The sequence below is a fragment of the Vigna umbellata genome, chromosome 7, assembly GCF_029865625.1.
Source record: "Vigna umbellata cultivar VRB3 chromosome 7, Vumbellata_1.0, whole genome shotgun sequence".
NCBI lineage: Eukaryota > Viridiplantae > Streptophyta > Magnoliopsida > Fabales > Fabaceae > Vigna > Vigna umbellata.
This window is the reverse complement of record NC_142171.1, coordinates 41,998,615-42,016,160: the sequence shown is the minus strand read 5'-3', so window position 1 is coordinate 42,016,160 and position 17,546 is coordinate 41,998,615. Positions and strand designations below refer to the sequence as shown.

The following is a 17,546-nucleotide window of genomic DNA, read 5'->3' as shown; positions in this document are numbered from 1 at the left end:
TTGAGAAATTGTTTAACATCGAATGTTTTTTATTTTTTTCTAGGCCAATTACCAATTTTTTAATGTCATTATGCTTGTGAAAATTAGATAAAATTAGATAAGACAAAAATTATAAAATGAAAACTCATTATAAAATCATTTTTTGTAAAAAATTGTTTAACCGTAAATGTTTCTTATTTTTTTAGTTGGGGCTATGATAGGAATGGCAGAGAAAATGTTGGGGTGAGAGATGAAAAAGGAAGGGTTGAGAGAAATGAGGAGGGTGAGTAAGGGTTGGAGCTTTCTTGTTATTCAAATACTTTTGACTTTAAAATTTAAAATCCATAATATATGAGGATATTTTTGTCTACAAAAATCTTGTATATATACATTACTAAAATATACCACTGAAAAAAGAGCGTGCGCAATTTAGCAAACTCATATATATATATATATATATATATATATATATATATATATATATATATATATATATATATATATATATATATATATATATTTAAAGTATTTTGATGTGGATAACACAAATGATGATTTTTGAGATATTTGTAATTGTTCTTATGTAGTTGAAATATAATGTTTGTCATAGATATTAGCAATGTATTGTATAAGTAAGATGTTGAATTGTTAATATTGAATATAATGAGATATTGGTATCATTAATATAAACTAAACATAATCATGATACTCCGACATGATATTAAGACTAAAACCTGAATAATATAGGATGTTATGGTAGTTAAATGCAAAACTAACTTTACTTAAAGTAATAGAATTAAATTTACTGGTAAGTATAATACTTACAATCTATTTCAAACATAAAATTTATATTTACCACATAAATATGTATTCAGTAATTCAAAATAACAAACAATAATACCAATAGTAATAATAATAATAACATGGAAAATTCAAATTTTTACTTTATATTATTAGTTATACATTAATTTTTAATCATAAAATAAAAATTAATTAGGAATGAACATTAAGCAATCAAGATACGTAGAAGATAATGGTTACGAGTCTAAAACTTGAAGCTTATGAAAATTTTGTTAGAAACAGAATTTAAAATTAGAGACACGTATTCAATAAAAAGAGAAATCAAAGTTAAAAAATAAAATAGACATGTTAAATCAAATTATACTACCATCTATTTAAATTTAACATATGTGCATAAATTATATTAATAATCGGTTCGATATTTATATCTTACATGATTATTCAGTAGCTAATTTTTTTTCCAAAGAGTTATAATCATGGCACTGTATTTTTTATTTAAGGATTATTAATGAATAAAACAATGTTGTGAAAATCCTTTACGAAGCACGTGAAAACACAACACTTGGAGGGTTGTTTGTAACTAGTATAAGTGGAATGGTAAGAGAGGATTCGGTAGTGCTTCAAAAGTAACTCTTCCACCATAACGATGAGATGCTACTCCATAAATGCCGTTGTCATGCAGATTTGTGTAATACGTAGTTGAACCTGCTCACGATCAGAAAAGATTTTCTGTTGATTTTTTCAGAGTTGGAAATCTCCAAGATTATCAGTTCAAATTAATGGCAGAATCATCACAGTCAAGATATTTTCTCTTTCCTGTCAATAAGGTGGGCCATTCTCTGATGCAGAAGAAAACAAAAACGGTTGTGCTTCCACATTCTTCGAGCTTCCAGATTTTGGTCAAAAACACGGGATCTTCCACGTTTTCAAACACATGCTACATGATTTACTCTCAGCCATTTTCAAACCCTAGCATTTCCAAAAACCTACTGTGTGACATTTTGGAGATCCTCTCTCGCATTCTTGAATGGTTTCTGTCAACTTTGGACTCACGGTAGGATTCACATGCTTGAGCCCAATCAGAATCGGTCAGTTTCGTAGTGAAGGTAAGTTTAATCCAAAAATCTCTTATTTAGGGTTTTTGTTTTCTCATAAAAACTCTGTAATAGAAAAATCTCAAGGTTTATTCAGGAAGAACTCTGGCAAAGGGTCAATCCATTTGGTGAATAATGACTTCTGGGTAGAATTTGCAGGAACGTGAAGATTATATAAGGCTAATGCCGAGAGTGAGAGGGAGGTTAATTGAAAATTTGACGTAGGAGGAGACAGAATATCATTTGTTTCGAGTTGGAGAATCTAGAGACAATTCCCTTACATTAATTCCTTCTTAGGTGCGCAATTTCGCTTCTTCATGCTTTGTAATTTTTCGTCAAAATGTTCTTCTGCAAGGGTAGATAACATCTACTTTTCATCACCCGCTACATCATATTTCTTTCCATTTTTCCTCAATTCCATTTCCTTCCCTTCTACACCTCCATTCCTTTTCGTCCTTTCATCACTTTCATTTCTCGCCACTTCCTACAGAAACACCACAAACCGAACCATCTCCATCATCCTTCCCACACACAGTTTTAAGCATGAAAAAAGGTCAAAACGATAGCGGCGCTTGTGCTGATAGAGTTGCCCACGCATCTGTGACATCGGCGCTGGTTCCGGCAGTAACTGGCGCCGTCGTCAGCTTATAGAATTGAAAATTGAAAATTTTATTATTCTAGCAATTTAAAATAAAGAAAAATAAAATTATTAAATATTTAAATACAGGTTTAAAGTAGTTTTAAAAAGTATACGAAAATATATTAATTAAAATAACAGTATATTAATAATTGAAGAGATAAATATAATAATAAAAATTCATATGATAAAAATATATGTTTGAAAATAAATACTAATTTGAAATTGATTGATATTATCTTTTTTATTACTGATTATTAATATAAATTAAAAATAAAATAATTTTGATACTCGACATGATATTAAGACAAAAACCTGATATATGTAGGACGTTTTGTTAGTTAAATGCAAAATTAACTTTACCTGATGTAAGAAAATTAAATTTACTGCTAGGTATAATACTTACAATCTATTTCAAACTTAAAATTTATATTTACCACCTACATATGTACTCAGTAATCCAAACTAATAATAACAATAATTTTAACGTGGAAAATTCAAATTCTTATTTTATGTTATTAATTCTACATTAATTTTTCATAAAAATAAAATTAAGTAAGAGTGAACATCAAGCAAATAAGATAAGTGGAAAGAGATAATGGTTACGAGTCTAGTTTATGACAATTTTGTTAGAAAAAGGATTTGAAATTATAGACACATGTTTAATAAAAATTGTAGACATCTTAAATCAAATTTACTACCATCTATTTAAAATTTAACATATGTGCATAAATTATATTAATAATCGGTTTAATATTTATATATTACATAATTATTCAGGAGCTAATATTCTTCTAAAAATATTGTAATTATGACACTGTATTTTTCATTTAAAAGATTATTAATGAACTGATATAAAGCAATGTTGTGACATTAGGAAGCAAGTGAAAACACAACACTTGGACAACAGTTGTTTGTGAGTAGCATAAGTGGAATGGTAAGAGGGGATTCATTCTACATTATGTTGCTGTTTCCCAAAATAGCACAAGTTTGTTTTGTCCTTCAAAAGTAACTCCACGACAACGATGAGATGGTGTGTCCTCGTCAGTGCAGTCTGCTACACCAGTGAATAAAAATAATTTAACTATATTAAATTATAGTTAACTGTATTATTTTATATTAAATTATAATTCAAATAATTTTTTTTAATAATAACATCAATTAAATTCTATATTAATTATAATCTATTTTATTTTAAATTCAAAAATTTACTTTGAAATCCTATCTCTCAGTGTCTCCGAAATCAAGCAACTAAACCTTGTTGTTTTCCATCACACCACCTTTTCCATTTTGTCCTAGAACGTGAGTCAGAGAAGGATAGCTTGAACGAAAACCCAACTTACGGTGACCTGCCCTGGTCCTGCCGTGCTACTGCTCACCGTGACCCTGACATTTGTGGCCTGAGCGAGGCGTCTTAATGTTTGGGGCTGAGGGAGGCTTGCTGCATTTGCCACTGGTGTCTTTCTTTTACACACTTTTTCTCTTTCTTTTTCCGTTCATGAATTCAATGACTTGTGTTGTGTTTATCTTCTTCTTTGCTAATTCTAGGTTTCTTTCAAGATTATGTATGTTTTAGTGTTGTATGTTGTTCAAAGCTTAGACTTTTTTTATGAGGAGTTTGATGGAAACTAATGAAAGATTATTGCTTTGAAAGGGTGTTATATGATCTTTTTGCTTTTTTGTCAATGGGGCACATTGGTTAACTCTGGTTTTATGTTTACTCCGCGTTTAGACCGGCGGGGTGACATTGGATAACTAGTTTGTTTTGATTGAAGGAGGATAGAGTTTAGGAGAAATCTGTGAGGATTTTGGGGAATCATTAAGTGATTGTTCCAAATACTGAACTTTTTAGTTTTAGTTAGGCTTATGATATTCATGAAGATAAAGCTGAACAATATGGAGAATGTTATACCCCTTTTGACTATACATAGTTGGCAAAGATTATGAGTGCTATATGTATGTGGGATGAAAAGAAATCGAAAATCTGGAAACGGTAATTTCATGGAAAATAATATGAAAGGAGGAAATGAAAAGGCTAAGATACAGAGAGAAAATACAAAATGCAACTTATCTAATGATGAAATTCTCATATATTCTTTAAAAAATCTAATCTTGAAATTGGGATCTATTCCAGGAGGTATATATTAAGGATGTCAACCTCAATGCATTGTCCCTGTTCTAATGGGTCATAATTGTGACCTCTTTACTAATTAGGATGGGTATAAAGAAATGCATTTTCTTGATTTGAGATCAATGGACCCGTGCCTTATTAAGATGGATCCGGAAATAGTATATAGTAGTTACGTGGCTTTCATATGTTATGGATGATAATATTGTGGAGTCACTCAACTTGCTGACTTCATTTTTGAAGTATTATGTTCTGTGTTTACACTTTCTGAATGTTGTTTATCCTATAAGGAATGATGTTATCAGGCCTTGTGTTCATAAAACTGCTTCTTGGTTTTAGGTACCAACACATGGGGCAGATTTGAATTTACAGTGAAACTTATTTTGTTTTATCAGTTTCTGTTTTAGAATTTTTTTTTTCCAGAAAAAACTATTGAATATATTCTAAAAATTAGTACAGTTAGTTCACTTCAATTTATATTATAATTCATTGCAATTTAGACCAGTTTAGTATACTGCAGTTTCATAAAGCAAATTATAGTTCATTTCATTTCATCTGAATTACTTTTTAGTTCAGTTCCGATAAACTAGTTTTTAGTTTAGTGTAGTTTTTAACAATACAGTCCAGTACAGTTTATTTTGTCCACCCGTAGCCATATGTTAAACTCCTACTCGTGGTTGAACCTGCTCAGGATAAGAAAAGATTTTTTGTTACTTTTTTCACAGTTTAAAACCCCGAAGATCATCAGATCAAATTAATTGCATACTGGTTTTGCCTCACACTAAGAAGCTTGATGGATAAATGCAGAATCATCATAAGATATTTTCTCTATTTCCTGTCGATAAGGTGCACTTGGCGAACACCCTAGTTCCAAGCCGCCAATGCTTTCTGCCCTCACCCTATCCTAGGTGTAGCTAAGTTGAAAATAATTAATGTTTCTGAATTGAATTTGTTTCCATTTTTCTGCTTTACAATGTGGGTGCCATCTGTATGAACAGGTTTGTCTACCATTTTCACTCTACCGTGCTAGCTGCTTTTGTGATTTTTATGTGTTTTTCTTGGCGGCTGATTCATTGTTTCTGATTCCACTAGTGCTAGCTACCTGCTGAGTTTCACCTCAGGGACCTTTTATTCCAACCGAGTCACATCAGCCATGACTTCTTCTTGCCCAGGAATTGATCCTCTTCCCTCCGAGTTCCGCTTCTTCAAGATTATTGTGGATACTACTCTCCAAAAGGGAAAAATTGTGAGCATTATTTCCTTTACATACTCTTTCTCTATGTTCATTTCCATTTCCACTGAAACTTTTGTCATGGTATATAAATGTAGGATGAAACTTGTGAATTTCTTCATGTGTTCTAACATAAAGTTTTGCAGATGATTCCAAAGGAGTTCACTCGGAAATATGGTGGTAGATTGTTAAACCCTTTGTTTCTCAAGGTTCCCGATGGCATTGAATGGGAACTATGTTGGACTAAAGACGGTACTGGTAATGTTTGGTTGGAAAAGGGATGGAAGGAATTTGCCACTTATTACTCCCTTGGCTACGGTCATCTTGTGACGTTCAAATACCAACAAACATGTACATTAGAGGTACACATATACAATACATGTGCCGTAGAAATAAATTATCCCTCCAACAACACTCAAAACAGTTCTAGTAATGTTTTGTTTGAGGTAGCTCCAACATCACCATCTCTTCCTGGGCTTTCTAAGAAACCAAGGAAACACCCAATTGGGCCAGGCTCCAGTTTACCTCAGCACGTCCAAGTTAAAGTTGATCTGCTTCAAGGTACTAGATTTGTGGAGTTATTTAAAAAGGAAACGTTAGATTAAAACATTATCTATTTCATGACCATCCTTTTCTTTATAGGGATCTTTTGAGCTTTTAAGTGATTTTTTCATGACATATCATGTTCGATTGTTTCAGAGAATAGTGGTGCAACCAGATCTGAAACTCCTTCTTTTATGGTTACCCTGAAGGATACAAACGTGAATGGATATATTTTGGTGAGCTGTCAAGCTTCTTTTTAACCATTAACATAGTTTTCAATATTTTTTGTTTGAAGCCGGAACAATTACGTTATTTTTATATTTCCTAACTTTTGTAAGAATAAACTCAGGTCATTCCGTCCATCTTTACTAAAAAGTATTTGAAGGAAACCGGCAAACAAGATATCCTCCTTCAAGTCTTGGATGGGAGAACTTGGCACGTTACATTAAAGAATGGCAAATTTTTCAAGGGATGGAGGGCTTTTGTATCACATAACTATTTGAATGTTGGGGATGTTTGCATTTTTGAGCTAACCGAGAGCCAAGCTCCATGTTTTAAAGTGTCAATAATTCCAATTTCACAAGATAAATGTTCGAGTTCACAAGGTAATCTTAAGTTGGTTATTCTTTCAAATTACACCGTACTATTTGTGTAAAGTAATGACTGTAGATTTCTTCCTTTGAATCAGATAGAGAATATGTTGACCTTACGAAAATCCAAGACTTTAGATGTATTGATACTTTTTCCATCAAAGGTAAATAATAGCTTTAATTACTTTTATAACATCTTCCAAGATATTTCAATATTGTGTAGGGTTCATTCTAAATTCATGTGGTTTTTCTGTCATGTCATTCACAAATGGAGCTATGCAAGAAGCAGCAAAGTTCACGTCCGTAAATCCTTTTTTCACGCTCAAAATAAGGGCAAATCATAGGGGAGATTTCAGATCGGTAGGTTTTAGTTATGAAGCAAATTAAGTTGCTATTAGCCACCATATGTGATCGGTTTTAGTTATTTGTTATAGTTTTGTTGATAGTTAGAATTGATGTATCATATCTAGCTGATGCAAATATAATTTGATGTAGCGTGTACCACTTGATTTTGTGAGAGAGTACTTCCACAAGAAACAGGTGACGTTACAGTTTGGGAATAAATCATGGCGGGTAAAACTGGTTGGTGCTGTTCCAACAAAGCTGTCTCAAGGTTGGAGCCCATTTGCAAAAGAATGTAAGTTGCAACCTGGAAATGTTTGCGTCTTTGAGTTAACAAACGAAGAAGATTTAGTACTTGATGTTCATATTTTTAGGGGACAATCTTAGAGAATTCATTTGAAGCATTTATTGTAAAATTGCCCATTCATTTTAGTTTTTAATCCTCAAACTTGTATACAGAACCTGAACACGCTATCATGTTTGCAATGCTATTATTAGGTTTGTGGACAGGGACAACGTGTAAACACTGCCATGAATATGCGTACTTTGGTTCCCACAACTTAATAGTTAAATGTGTTCGTTAGTTTTGGTAGGTAGCTGAAGCTTTTTTCTTCTGTGAAGTGTTACTAACAGACAAAGGTGCAGTAGCAGAGAGGTCTTCCAAATGAACAAATAAATATGGTTTAATCATTCACGAAGTCCTTTTTTTCGCGTGGATTCTCAATTTAGTCCCTTTGTTTTTGAAAATCTCAATTGGGTCCCAAATTTATGAAAATTGCAACAATTGGATCCTTTCCGTTAAATTGTCTCCAACGGCGTTAGTGTGTGTCTGACGTGGCACGTCATCCACGTCAGACTACAGCGTGCCACGTCAGACACACACTAACGCCGTTGGAGACAATTTAACGGAAAGGATCCAATTGTTACAATTTTCATAAATTTGGGACCCAATTGAGATTTCCAAAAACAAAGGGACTAAATTGAGATTCCACGCGAAAAAAAGGACTTCGTGAATGATTAAACCAATAAATAAACCAATGAATGAGACAGATGTTGACAATATATACACATCAAATTCCTAAAATTAGCAAACTACCTACCTAGAAAACCTAACTAAATGGCTAGAACTGGAAACTAAGAGCTAAATCTGTAATTATTGAATGCAGAAGCATGAATCTTATGTAGAAACAATCATGAAACAGTAATTGGAACTGGAATTTAGCAGCAGAAATCAAAACTCAACATTCAAAACAAAGAAAAACTGGTGCCCGGGAGATAACGAGAATTACTACCTATGAGTAATCTGGAACAAAACTGAAATCAAACGTTTGGAATGAGTTTCAAATGATTAAATTGCATTGTTGAAAGTAAAAACAGGTTAGAAAGTAAGTGCTGGAATTGAAATCAAATGCAGAACTGGGAATTTAAAGAAAGCTTCTAAAGGCAGTAAAGAAAAGCATGTAAAAGCTGTCTAACAAGAAAACAATAACTCTCAATTGATGTTCATTAGGTTTTACTTTTGATGGCCAAGGATCATTTCGGATTCCTTGGTGTATAGGCGGTTACTTTATACTCACTAAGTCTCAGCACGAATCCATAATTGAGTTTAGTAGGTTACAAAAGTAAAAGCCACATGATCATCAACAGAAAAATGAATTCTGATGTAGAAGTGAGAAAGCATTGTAAAAGCATCAAATGTAAATGTGCAAGAAAGTAAAAGACAGAAACGTAAAGGTAAAAGCAGTAGAGGAATCTGTAGAAGTTTGCAAGAAAAGTAAAATTGCATGTAAACTAACTTGAATTTGATGTAAACTGGTGTGAAAGTACAAAGATTCTGAAGCACTTGCAACCTAGCTCCTTTGGAGTATAAGGCAGCAAGAGAACTTCAGATGAACGGACAGAACTCCAATTACAGGACCTACTATAGAGCTTTTACTACTATTGAAAACTATGCTAAGGAAGCTGTATTGTAAACAAGTAAATCTGTCTATGAACAAGCCTTATATATGCTGCTGTGATTTAAAACTGGAAAACCTATAAAACTTCCTAAAAACAGTCATAATAGCAACTGCCAATGACAGGTCTAAAGTATATACAATCTGTCTAGACTAGTTAAAACACAATTACAAGACTAATAGGTAGCAAGTAAAACAAGTCAGCTCCAATCTTCAGGCCAGGCTAGTGCAGGTCAGCTTAGCTTGATTAATTTTGCCTCTTTGAGTCCCAACTTGCAGGAGCAGGTTACTTCCCTTGGTCCAACCAGCTTCAGGTCACATCTCCAGCTTATTCAAGCTTGCCATGCAAGCTTCTTCCATCAAGTCACGTTCAGGTCAGGTGCAGTTTCCAAGCCTGTTTAGCTTCTAATTCTTTAGAAATGACAGCCTACAGCCAGTTTCTTCAGCTCCACTTCCAGCCTACTTCAAGTCTTGTTCACACTTCAGCAATGACTACCCTTAACTTCACTGGATTGGAACTGCAGGGTTTATCACAGCACAGAATTACCCAAGCTTCTCCTCTCAAGTTCACTGCACCAGCAAGCTAAGAAAATGAACTGCACTAAACTCTAAAGTCAACACCTCTACAAATTGTTTGACATTTTCAAAATTACGTTCTTACATCCAAATTAAAAATAATTGAATCAATAAAGCAATGCAAAAAGAATCAATTTAATTACATAACTATGGAAAAAGTTATGAATCAAACATGCAACAGTAATCAAAGCCGTCAGAATTTACTTTTAAACTTATTAACAAAAAGTCTATATAAAAACTCCAAATTAACACATGTTCACAAAAATTAAGATTTTTACAATGATAAATAAATTTGAGCAAAAAAGAGAAAATTAGAACTAAACAAGGCCCAAAAGGAATGCTATTAACTATGAAAAATACAAGAAAATAGGGACTTAGCACACCCTCACATTTAAGCCTTTGCACTCTGAACAAAACATAAAAGAAAACACAACTATTCAAAAAGCAGTTTACAAAATCTGAACAGAATCACTAATGTACTGCCTAGAGGACCAGCAATAGTAACTTTTAAAAAAATTGCCTAGCCACAAATATAACTTTGTCAATCGTTATTTTAAAAAATAAAATATTGCAAGCAAGAAAATAATTGAACTCATATTCGTATGTGAGTATATAGTGATCATATCATACTCTTATCATGTTTCGTAAGCTTTGTGATGGAAATGATGAAAATAAACCATTTTACAGACTTAACATGGACGAAATTGAAATGTGTATAAAGTTGAAGAGCCAAACTCAATGTAAAAAATAAATTAAAAAACTAAAAGTAAAATTTAACCTTTAAAATTTTATAACTTGTAAAATTATGTTGGTACTTGAAAGTATATGTATTTTATGGATTATTTTAAGAAAGATTTTGATAAATTCGATAAATTTCATACTACCTTCCAGTACAATGTATAAATATCACACATTTTGTTAGTTGTAATTTCATTGTACAGCTTTATTCACTTACCAATATTGACAAAAAAAACTGACTTTTTTATATTTGATGCAAGATATATATAATTAAATAAATTATTCATACATGGAAAAAAAAAATTAGTTACCTTTAAATGGTCGTGTATAAGTGGAGTGTGATCATAAAATGAACATCTCATGCAGGAGGATGCTACCTAATTACTTGTTATTCACAACACAATCTACAACCACCCAGGGGGTTTAGTCTCAAAATTGTCGTCATGCTGATAAATGGTCAAAGATAAAAAAAAAAATCAACATTGAAGTTTAGTTCCCTCAAAAATACTCCTTGCTCATATAACCAAAGGTGCAAGCTTTGACAAGAAATTACTTGCGCAATTTCCTGTTACTGCAATCACGGCTTATTTAACAACAGCATACAAGCAGGCAATGGCTTGCTACTTTCATATGCTTCACCAATCCACCCAATGTATGGTATATGCTCTCAATTTTAGGATGTGACAAACAGCCAATGAGAAACTCATGCACAACTCCATCCACAACAATCCAACTACTTCCTGGTTGCTTCTTGATTCCCTTCTCTTTCATTTCTAACCGCAGCTCCGAGACATCACTCCATTGATTCTGAGATGCAAATGCATTTGCCAACATAACATAGCCTGCAGAATTGTCTGGGTCTACTTCAACAAGCCTCCTGGAAACCTCTTGGGCCAACTCCACTCTAGAATGGAGCAAGCAGCCTCCGAGCAAAGCACCCCAGACAAAATTGTTAGGCTTGAAAGGCATGGAAATCACAACCTTCATAGCTTCTTCTATGCATCCTACTCTTGCAAGAAGATCAATATAACAAGCACAATGCTCCAATGTAAGACTAGGGGAAAGGGACACTTCTCTGAATATCCAGCGCCCACTTTCCAATAGTCCAGAGTGGCTGCATGCACTTAAAGCACCAAGAAACGTTCCAGCATTGGGTTGTAAGCCGAATTCTGGCATTCTGTAGAAGAGTCTCAATGCATCCTCTGCTTCACCATATACTGCAAGACCCATGATCATCGCATTGAATAAGACCACATCTTTGCTGACTGTATGTTCAAAAACTTCCTTTGCCTTATCCAAATTGCCACATTTTGAATACATGTTAATTAAAGATGTGGCGAGAATTTGGTTTGAGGCAATGGTGTCTTTATGTCCTAGAGATATTAGGTGATCGTGAACCCAACTTCCAAAACTCAAATCACCAATTTGAGCACATGCTGAAAGCACACTAACCATTGTGATATGGTTAGGTGTAGTGGCTGGTTCTTCTACCATCATACGGAAAAGACTTAAGCCCTCCACAGGATAACCGTTTTGAACATATGTATTTATCATAGCATTCCAAGGAACCACGCTTCTTTTTCCTATTGCAGAAATTCGATCAAACCCTTCTCTACTCTTCTCAACTTTCTCCCATTTACCTAACAAATAAACCAGCGCCGTGTTAACTGAATCACAGTAAGTTTCTCTAGTACTCACTCCATCACCAATCAATTCTGAAAGAATGTTAATCCATTTCTCAATTTTTGGCACCTCAAGGCTAGAACAGGCTGATAGAACACTGACCATAGTATCACTTTGGGGAAGCAAGTTCTGACTAATCATCACATGGAAAAGCCGCAAAGCCTCCTCACTCTGTCCAGACCGAGCAAAACCAGAGATCAAACTAGTCCAACAACTGACTACCCTTTTGTCAGGAATTTCATCAAACACTTTTCGGGCAGATGGCAAGTGGTTGTACCCTTTCGCGTACACAGAAACCAAGCCATTGCAAACAGAAGGGTCAGAGAGGAAACCCGTCTTCTGAATGTGGACATGAATCTGTTCTACGTGACGGAGATCTTTGGACCGAAAGCATGCCTTAAGGAGGAAAGAGAAAGTAAAGTCGTTGGGCGAAAGTGGATGCCGTTTCAAATCTTTGAACAGAGAAAAGGCGTGAAAAAAGTTACCCTCTTGGGCGAGAACTCTGATGATGGCATTGAAAGGAAAGATGTTTGGATTTTGGAGATGGTGAAAGACGCGAAGAGCAATGCGTGATGGGTAGTGTCCAATGAGGCGCGTGGCAACGAGGTTGTCTTGGTGTGCACCAAGTTGGAAAATGCGTGTGTGGATTTGGTGAAGATACGAATATGGAAGGTTGCCTTGTAGGAGGTCGGCAAGGTTGGTGGGTTCTGCAATGGAACATGAACAGGGAGAGTGAAGGAGTGCAACGATGGGTTTGAACTTTTGGGTGGTGGGAACGACCAACTCGTGAGACAGGGTGAACATGCTTGTTTGATTCAATTTTCATTTGAAGTAAGTTGCAATTGTTACATATTTGATGTCAACGAATGTTGTGTTAACATATGTTCTTTTTAGGAGTCGTCCTCCATCATTGCAAGCTTGCAGAAGACAAGATTATTGATTAAGAACTCTCATTGTCACGCTCCAATATGAACATGGCATGTACCAAGGAAAAAAAAAAACTAGTAACTCCTTGCTATCCCAAGGAAGGACAAAAACTGCTTTCAAACAAAAACACTGCTACTAAGTTAGGACAAATTATAACAATATGTTTTTTCAGTCAAAGAAACCTACCATTAATGGTTGACATATTGCAGTAGTTTTTGACATGTACTGTTAAAAAGATAGAGATAAAAATGGGCTCAACCAGAGAGATGAATACAACGGGATGCCAAAAAAGATTTTTGTTGTGGGTTGTAGATAAAGGATTAAAATACCTTCTTATACGGGTATATGTATTATATTATCGTATTATATTTGTTAACAGTAAAAAAATAAAAATAAATATTTAATTTATATTTTATTAAGTTAAATTTAATTAAAATTAATATTAATTTATATTTTTATAAAATTAAATTTTAATTAATATTTAATTTAATTTATATTTTATTTTATATATTTTTATAATTTTATTTTAATAAATTATAAAAATATATTTTTTTAAATATTTATGAATATATGCATATATTCATAAAGATATTTAGATTTTAAAATATTCATAAATATTTTTTAAGTAAATATTTATGCTGGTAACAAATTGAGTAACGAATAAACTTTTTTTGGGTCAAGTTACAGGTAGATCTGTGTCCAACATAACCTGTTATCATTCCAAGACGTATATATTAATTCATATAAGGTATAGATATGATTTAACCAACTTTATAAAAGAATATAGGAGAAAACATAAGGAATAGTTCTCCGTCCAGCATATCTCCAAAAAATTCTATTATGTCCTTTTCGTTAATAACACTTAACCGTCTGCTGGTTATTTTTTTTTTATTTCTTTTAATTTACCTTTTTAATTTTTATTTAATAATAATAATAATAAATTACGAAATAAAATTTAATATTTTAAATTAAAAAAATAATAAATTAAAAGTTTATTTGTTTTAATTCAATAATAAATAAATATTTTTTATTTAATAAATATTTAATTAAATTAATATTTTAATATAATTAGATATATATTAATATTTTAATTTATAAAATATTATTTAATAAACCAAAATAAATAAAACATATTAAAAAATTAAAAACAAAAAAAACTAGAAAAATATGTTAACCTTGTTTGGAACGGTAACTGGTTAACATTTTTTTTAAAGTTTTTTTAATTTTATAATATATTTTTTTTTATTTTAATAAATAATATTTTATAAATTAAAATATTAATATATATTTAATTATATAAAAAAATATTACAGTAATTGAATATTTATTATATTAAAAAAAAATATTTTGATTATCAAATTTAAATAAATAATATTTCTAATTTAATTTTTTCATTTAAAATATTAAATTTTTAATTCTTTTAATATGTTTTATTATTATAGTAAAATAACAGAATTCTCTGTCGCATTAGCAGAAACTTGATTTGATTTTTCATGGATAACTGAACTGGTTAACACAGTACCAGACTCCCGTTGTTCCTTTAGTAAATGCTCAGTCCTTAACTGTGTTTTTTCAGACAATTCAGATTGTTCAGTACTCATCCTTCCAGCGGCACTGTTATTGCTTGTCAATTCTCCAAATGGTCTAGTCATAGGTCCGAGGAAAAACCGCACACCACAGCATCCACCACTATAGTCTAAATGTGAGTCAAGTAACTACAAAAAAAAAAAAAAAAAAAAAAAAAAAAAACTTGAGATTATCCACTGCGTATCTGGAGCAGTAACATAACTATATACACGATGCGGAAATGGGAGAGTGAATCAAACATTAAAACTAAAAGACACAATCAAAATACTCTTCATGCAGCACATATACGCCAATTAGCCAATTGTTAATAGATTTTGACTGCTAATGAAAACCACCACCAGCATTGGCACAGTGCAAGAAATTTTCAGTTCCAAATCTACTTCCTAACTTCCGAAACAACACCTACAATGGCAGAACAATGTCACAGAACATTTAAGCATTTGGCTCCACAGGATGAAAAAACAAAGCCCTTGCCTAAAAATGAACAAAACAGATGAACAAAAGAGAGGGAGCTGTTTGGATATCATTCACTTAAGCTGGGACAAGTTCAAATAAAAATATTCAACAGGAGACGGAAAGTTCAAAGAGGGAAAAGCAGACAAAGTCAGAGAAGCTGACGGTTAATACGAGATGAGAAGAAAGTGGTGTGGAAGAGGAACTTACTCTTGGTGGTGAAGATGAGAGAGCAGTCACCACAGCGAATGGGAAAGGGTGGAGGAAGAAGAAGGGCTCGATCTGAAATGGGGATTGGCTGCAGAGAGAAGAGGGTGAAGGAGAGAGAGAGAGAGAAAGAGAGAGAGAGTTGAGTTTCGTGAGAGTTCCCTTTTCTCAATCTCAGCGCCAAAGTGAGAAAAAAACGGTGCTTCGTTTATATTTCTTACTCCTCCAAATATGGGCCACCAAACACACAACGGCGGGTACTGGATCTTCGTGGATTTCATCTAGGGGTCTTTCTTACTGCAATTACATGTTTTCTTTTTTACACCCCCATAGTCTTACAAAAATTACCTAACTATCCTTGACTAAAAGATATTAAAAATCCTAATATTATCCCTTCTTTCACAGCATCAGCGTCCTCCACACTGCCGAAAGCCTGCAACGTCCTACACCCAACTCCATTTGGGAACTTTGGAGAGCCGTTTCATTTTATTGAGAGAATGCCTTTGGAACCTAGCGTTAGTATTTTCTCCTTGTGGGAGAGAATATGGCTCAAAATTTGGAAAGCCACATCAAAAGGGACAACAGTGCTATTGGAGGAGAGACTTTTTCATTGTGGATTTTACTATTTGAAATATATAATTTACATTTTGATTGTTTTTAAAGTTGTATTATATATTATATAATTCGAAATTTAATTTAAATTCTAAATCATCTTCTAAGTTTATATCATTAATTATATAATCAAAAATATAAATTCAGATTATAAATTATATAATTCAAAATATAATTTAAAATTTCGATTTGTGATTTTTCTAAGATGATTGATTTTGGAAGATTTTTTTGTCTATTTGGAAATATATTTTAAATTCATATAACAAATTATACAATTTAAAATTCAAATTTTTATTACAAATTGTATAATTTAAAATGCAAATCTACCTTTTAAATTGTACCATATGAAACATATAAAAATAAAATTTTTGAACTCCAAATTATGAAATCCAAAATATATATGATTACACAGTTTGAAACTATAACTAAAACACGGAAGAACTTAAAAAATTATTTTCTATTAGTTTCAGTTATAGTATAATTGAAATTCTAAAAGTATGGGTGAAGGAAGTAAACATAGGGGTGCGTGAAGAAATTACCTTCAACCGACCTCTTTTTTCTGGAGACTGGCCCACTACTAATACTTATCACTAAAAAAACTACAAATTAATACACCTTAAAATAAATAAAAAGTTATAGTTTTATGATTTAATCTAATATGCTAACTTATATAATAATACGGATTATCTTAGTGCATATACTTGTCAAATTATTAAAATAAATAAAGAAAAACTAACAGGACAAAATTTTTCAACTATTGAAAATATTATCTTTTAAGAGTGTTGTAATACATGATATTAAAAGTTTACGTATGCGTTGTTAGGGAAACAGGCGGGTAATGAACAGTAATTTTTAGACGAGGGACAGATAATAAACAGCGCATTACCTATACTCAACCTAACTCATGAAATATATATATATATATATATATATATATACACACACGTCATCTCTAGTGTAGTTATAAACTCTTACTCACCTTGTTATTCCTTTCAATCTTTTTTTTTATCTTTATCACTTTAACATTTTCTTCCTCATTTTTACGGTAGCCATAACTGAAAAAAATAAGAAACACAGTTAAACAATTTACATTTGTAAAGAGTTGATTCATTAGCATATTCGCTTTTAAGCAAAGGTTTATTCAAAATCTGTTCAATTTTATCATCTTTACTAACCTCTCTAATTTCATCATATGTGGATATTGACATCTCTACAAAAATCCTCTAGGCCAATTACCAATTCCTTCAAACATCATTGTACTGTGAAAATTAGATAAGACAAAAATTATAAAATGAAAATTCATTACAAAATCATTTTTTTGAGAAATTGTTTAACATCGAATGTTTTTTATTTTTTTCTAGGCCAATTACCAATTTTTTAATGTCATTATGCTTGTGAAAATTAGATAAAATTAGATAAGACAAAAATTATAAAATGAAAACTCATTATAAAATCATTTTTTG

At 32.2% G+C, this 17,546-nt stretch overlaps 2 protein-coding genes across 3 annotated transcripts; one reads left to right on the top strand and one right to left on the bottom strand.

Annotated features, from left to right (window-relative positions):
* The first annotated feature begins 3,776 nt into the window (after positions 1-3,776).
* LOC148196025 (B3 domain-containing transcription factor VRN1-like) lies at positions 3,777-7,854 on the top strand. 2 transcript variants are annotated; one of them, XM_088094164.1, is made up of 8 exons: positions 3,777-3,967; positions 5,732-5,885; positions 6,017-6,431; positions 6,570-6,649; positions 6,763-7,018; positions 7,102-7,167; positions 7,278-7,363; positions 7,499-7,854. In XM_088094164.1, the coding sequence occupies exons 2-8, from the start codon at positions 5,793-5,795 to the stop codon at positions 7,730-7,732; spliced, it is 1,230 nt and encodes a 409-aa protein (XP_087950290.1). In that variant the 5' UTR covers positions 3,777-3,967; positions 5,732-5,792; the 3' UTR covers positions 7,733-7,854. The 2 variants fall into 2 exon arrangements, with proteins under 2 accessions (XP_087950290.1, XP_087950291.1); XM_088094165.1 differs by lacking the exon at positions 3,777-3,967 and adding an exon at positions 5,150-5,547.
* Positions 7,855-9,132: 1,278 nt separating this feature from the next.
* LOC148196024 (putative pentatricopeptide repeat-containing protein At3g08820) lies at positions 9,133-13,276 on the bottom strand. The gene is made up of 2 exons (XM_088094069.1): positions 10,926-13,276; positions 9,133-9,870 (listed from the first exon to the last, which is right to left on the bottom strand). The coding sequence occupies exon 1, from the start codon at positions 13,099-13,101 to the stop codon at positions 11,203-11,205; it is 1,899 nt and encodes a 632-aa protein (XP_087950195.1). The 5' UTR covers positions 13,102-13,276; the 3' UTR covers positions 9,133-9,870; positions 10,926-11,202.
* Between the last annotated feature and the right edge of the window lie 4,270 nt (positions 13,277-17,546).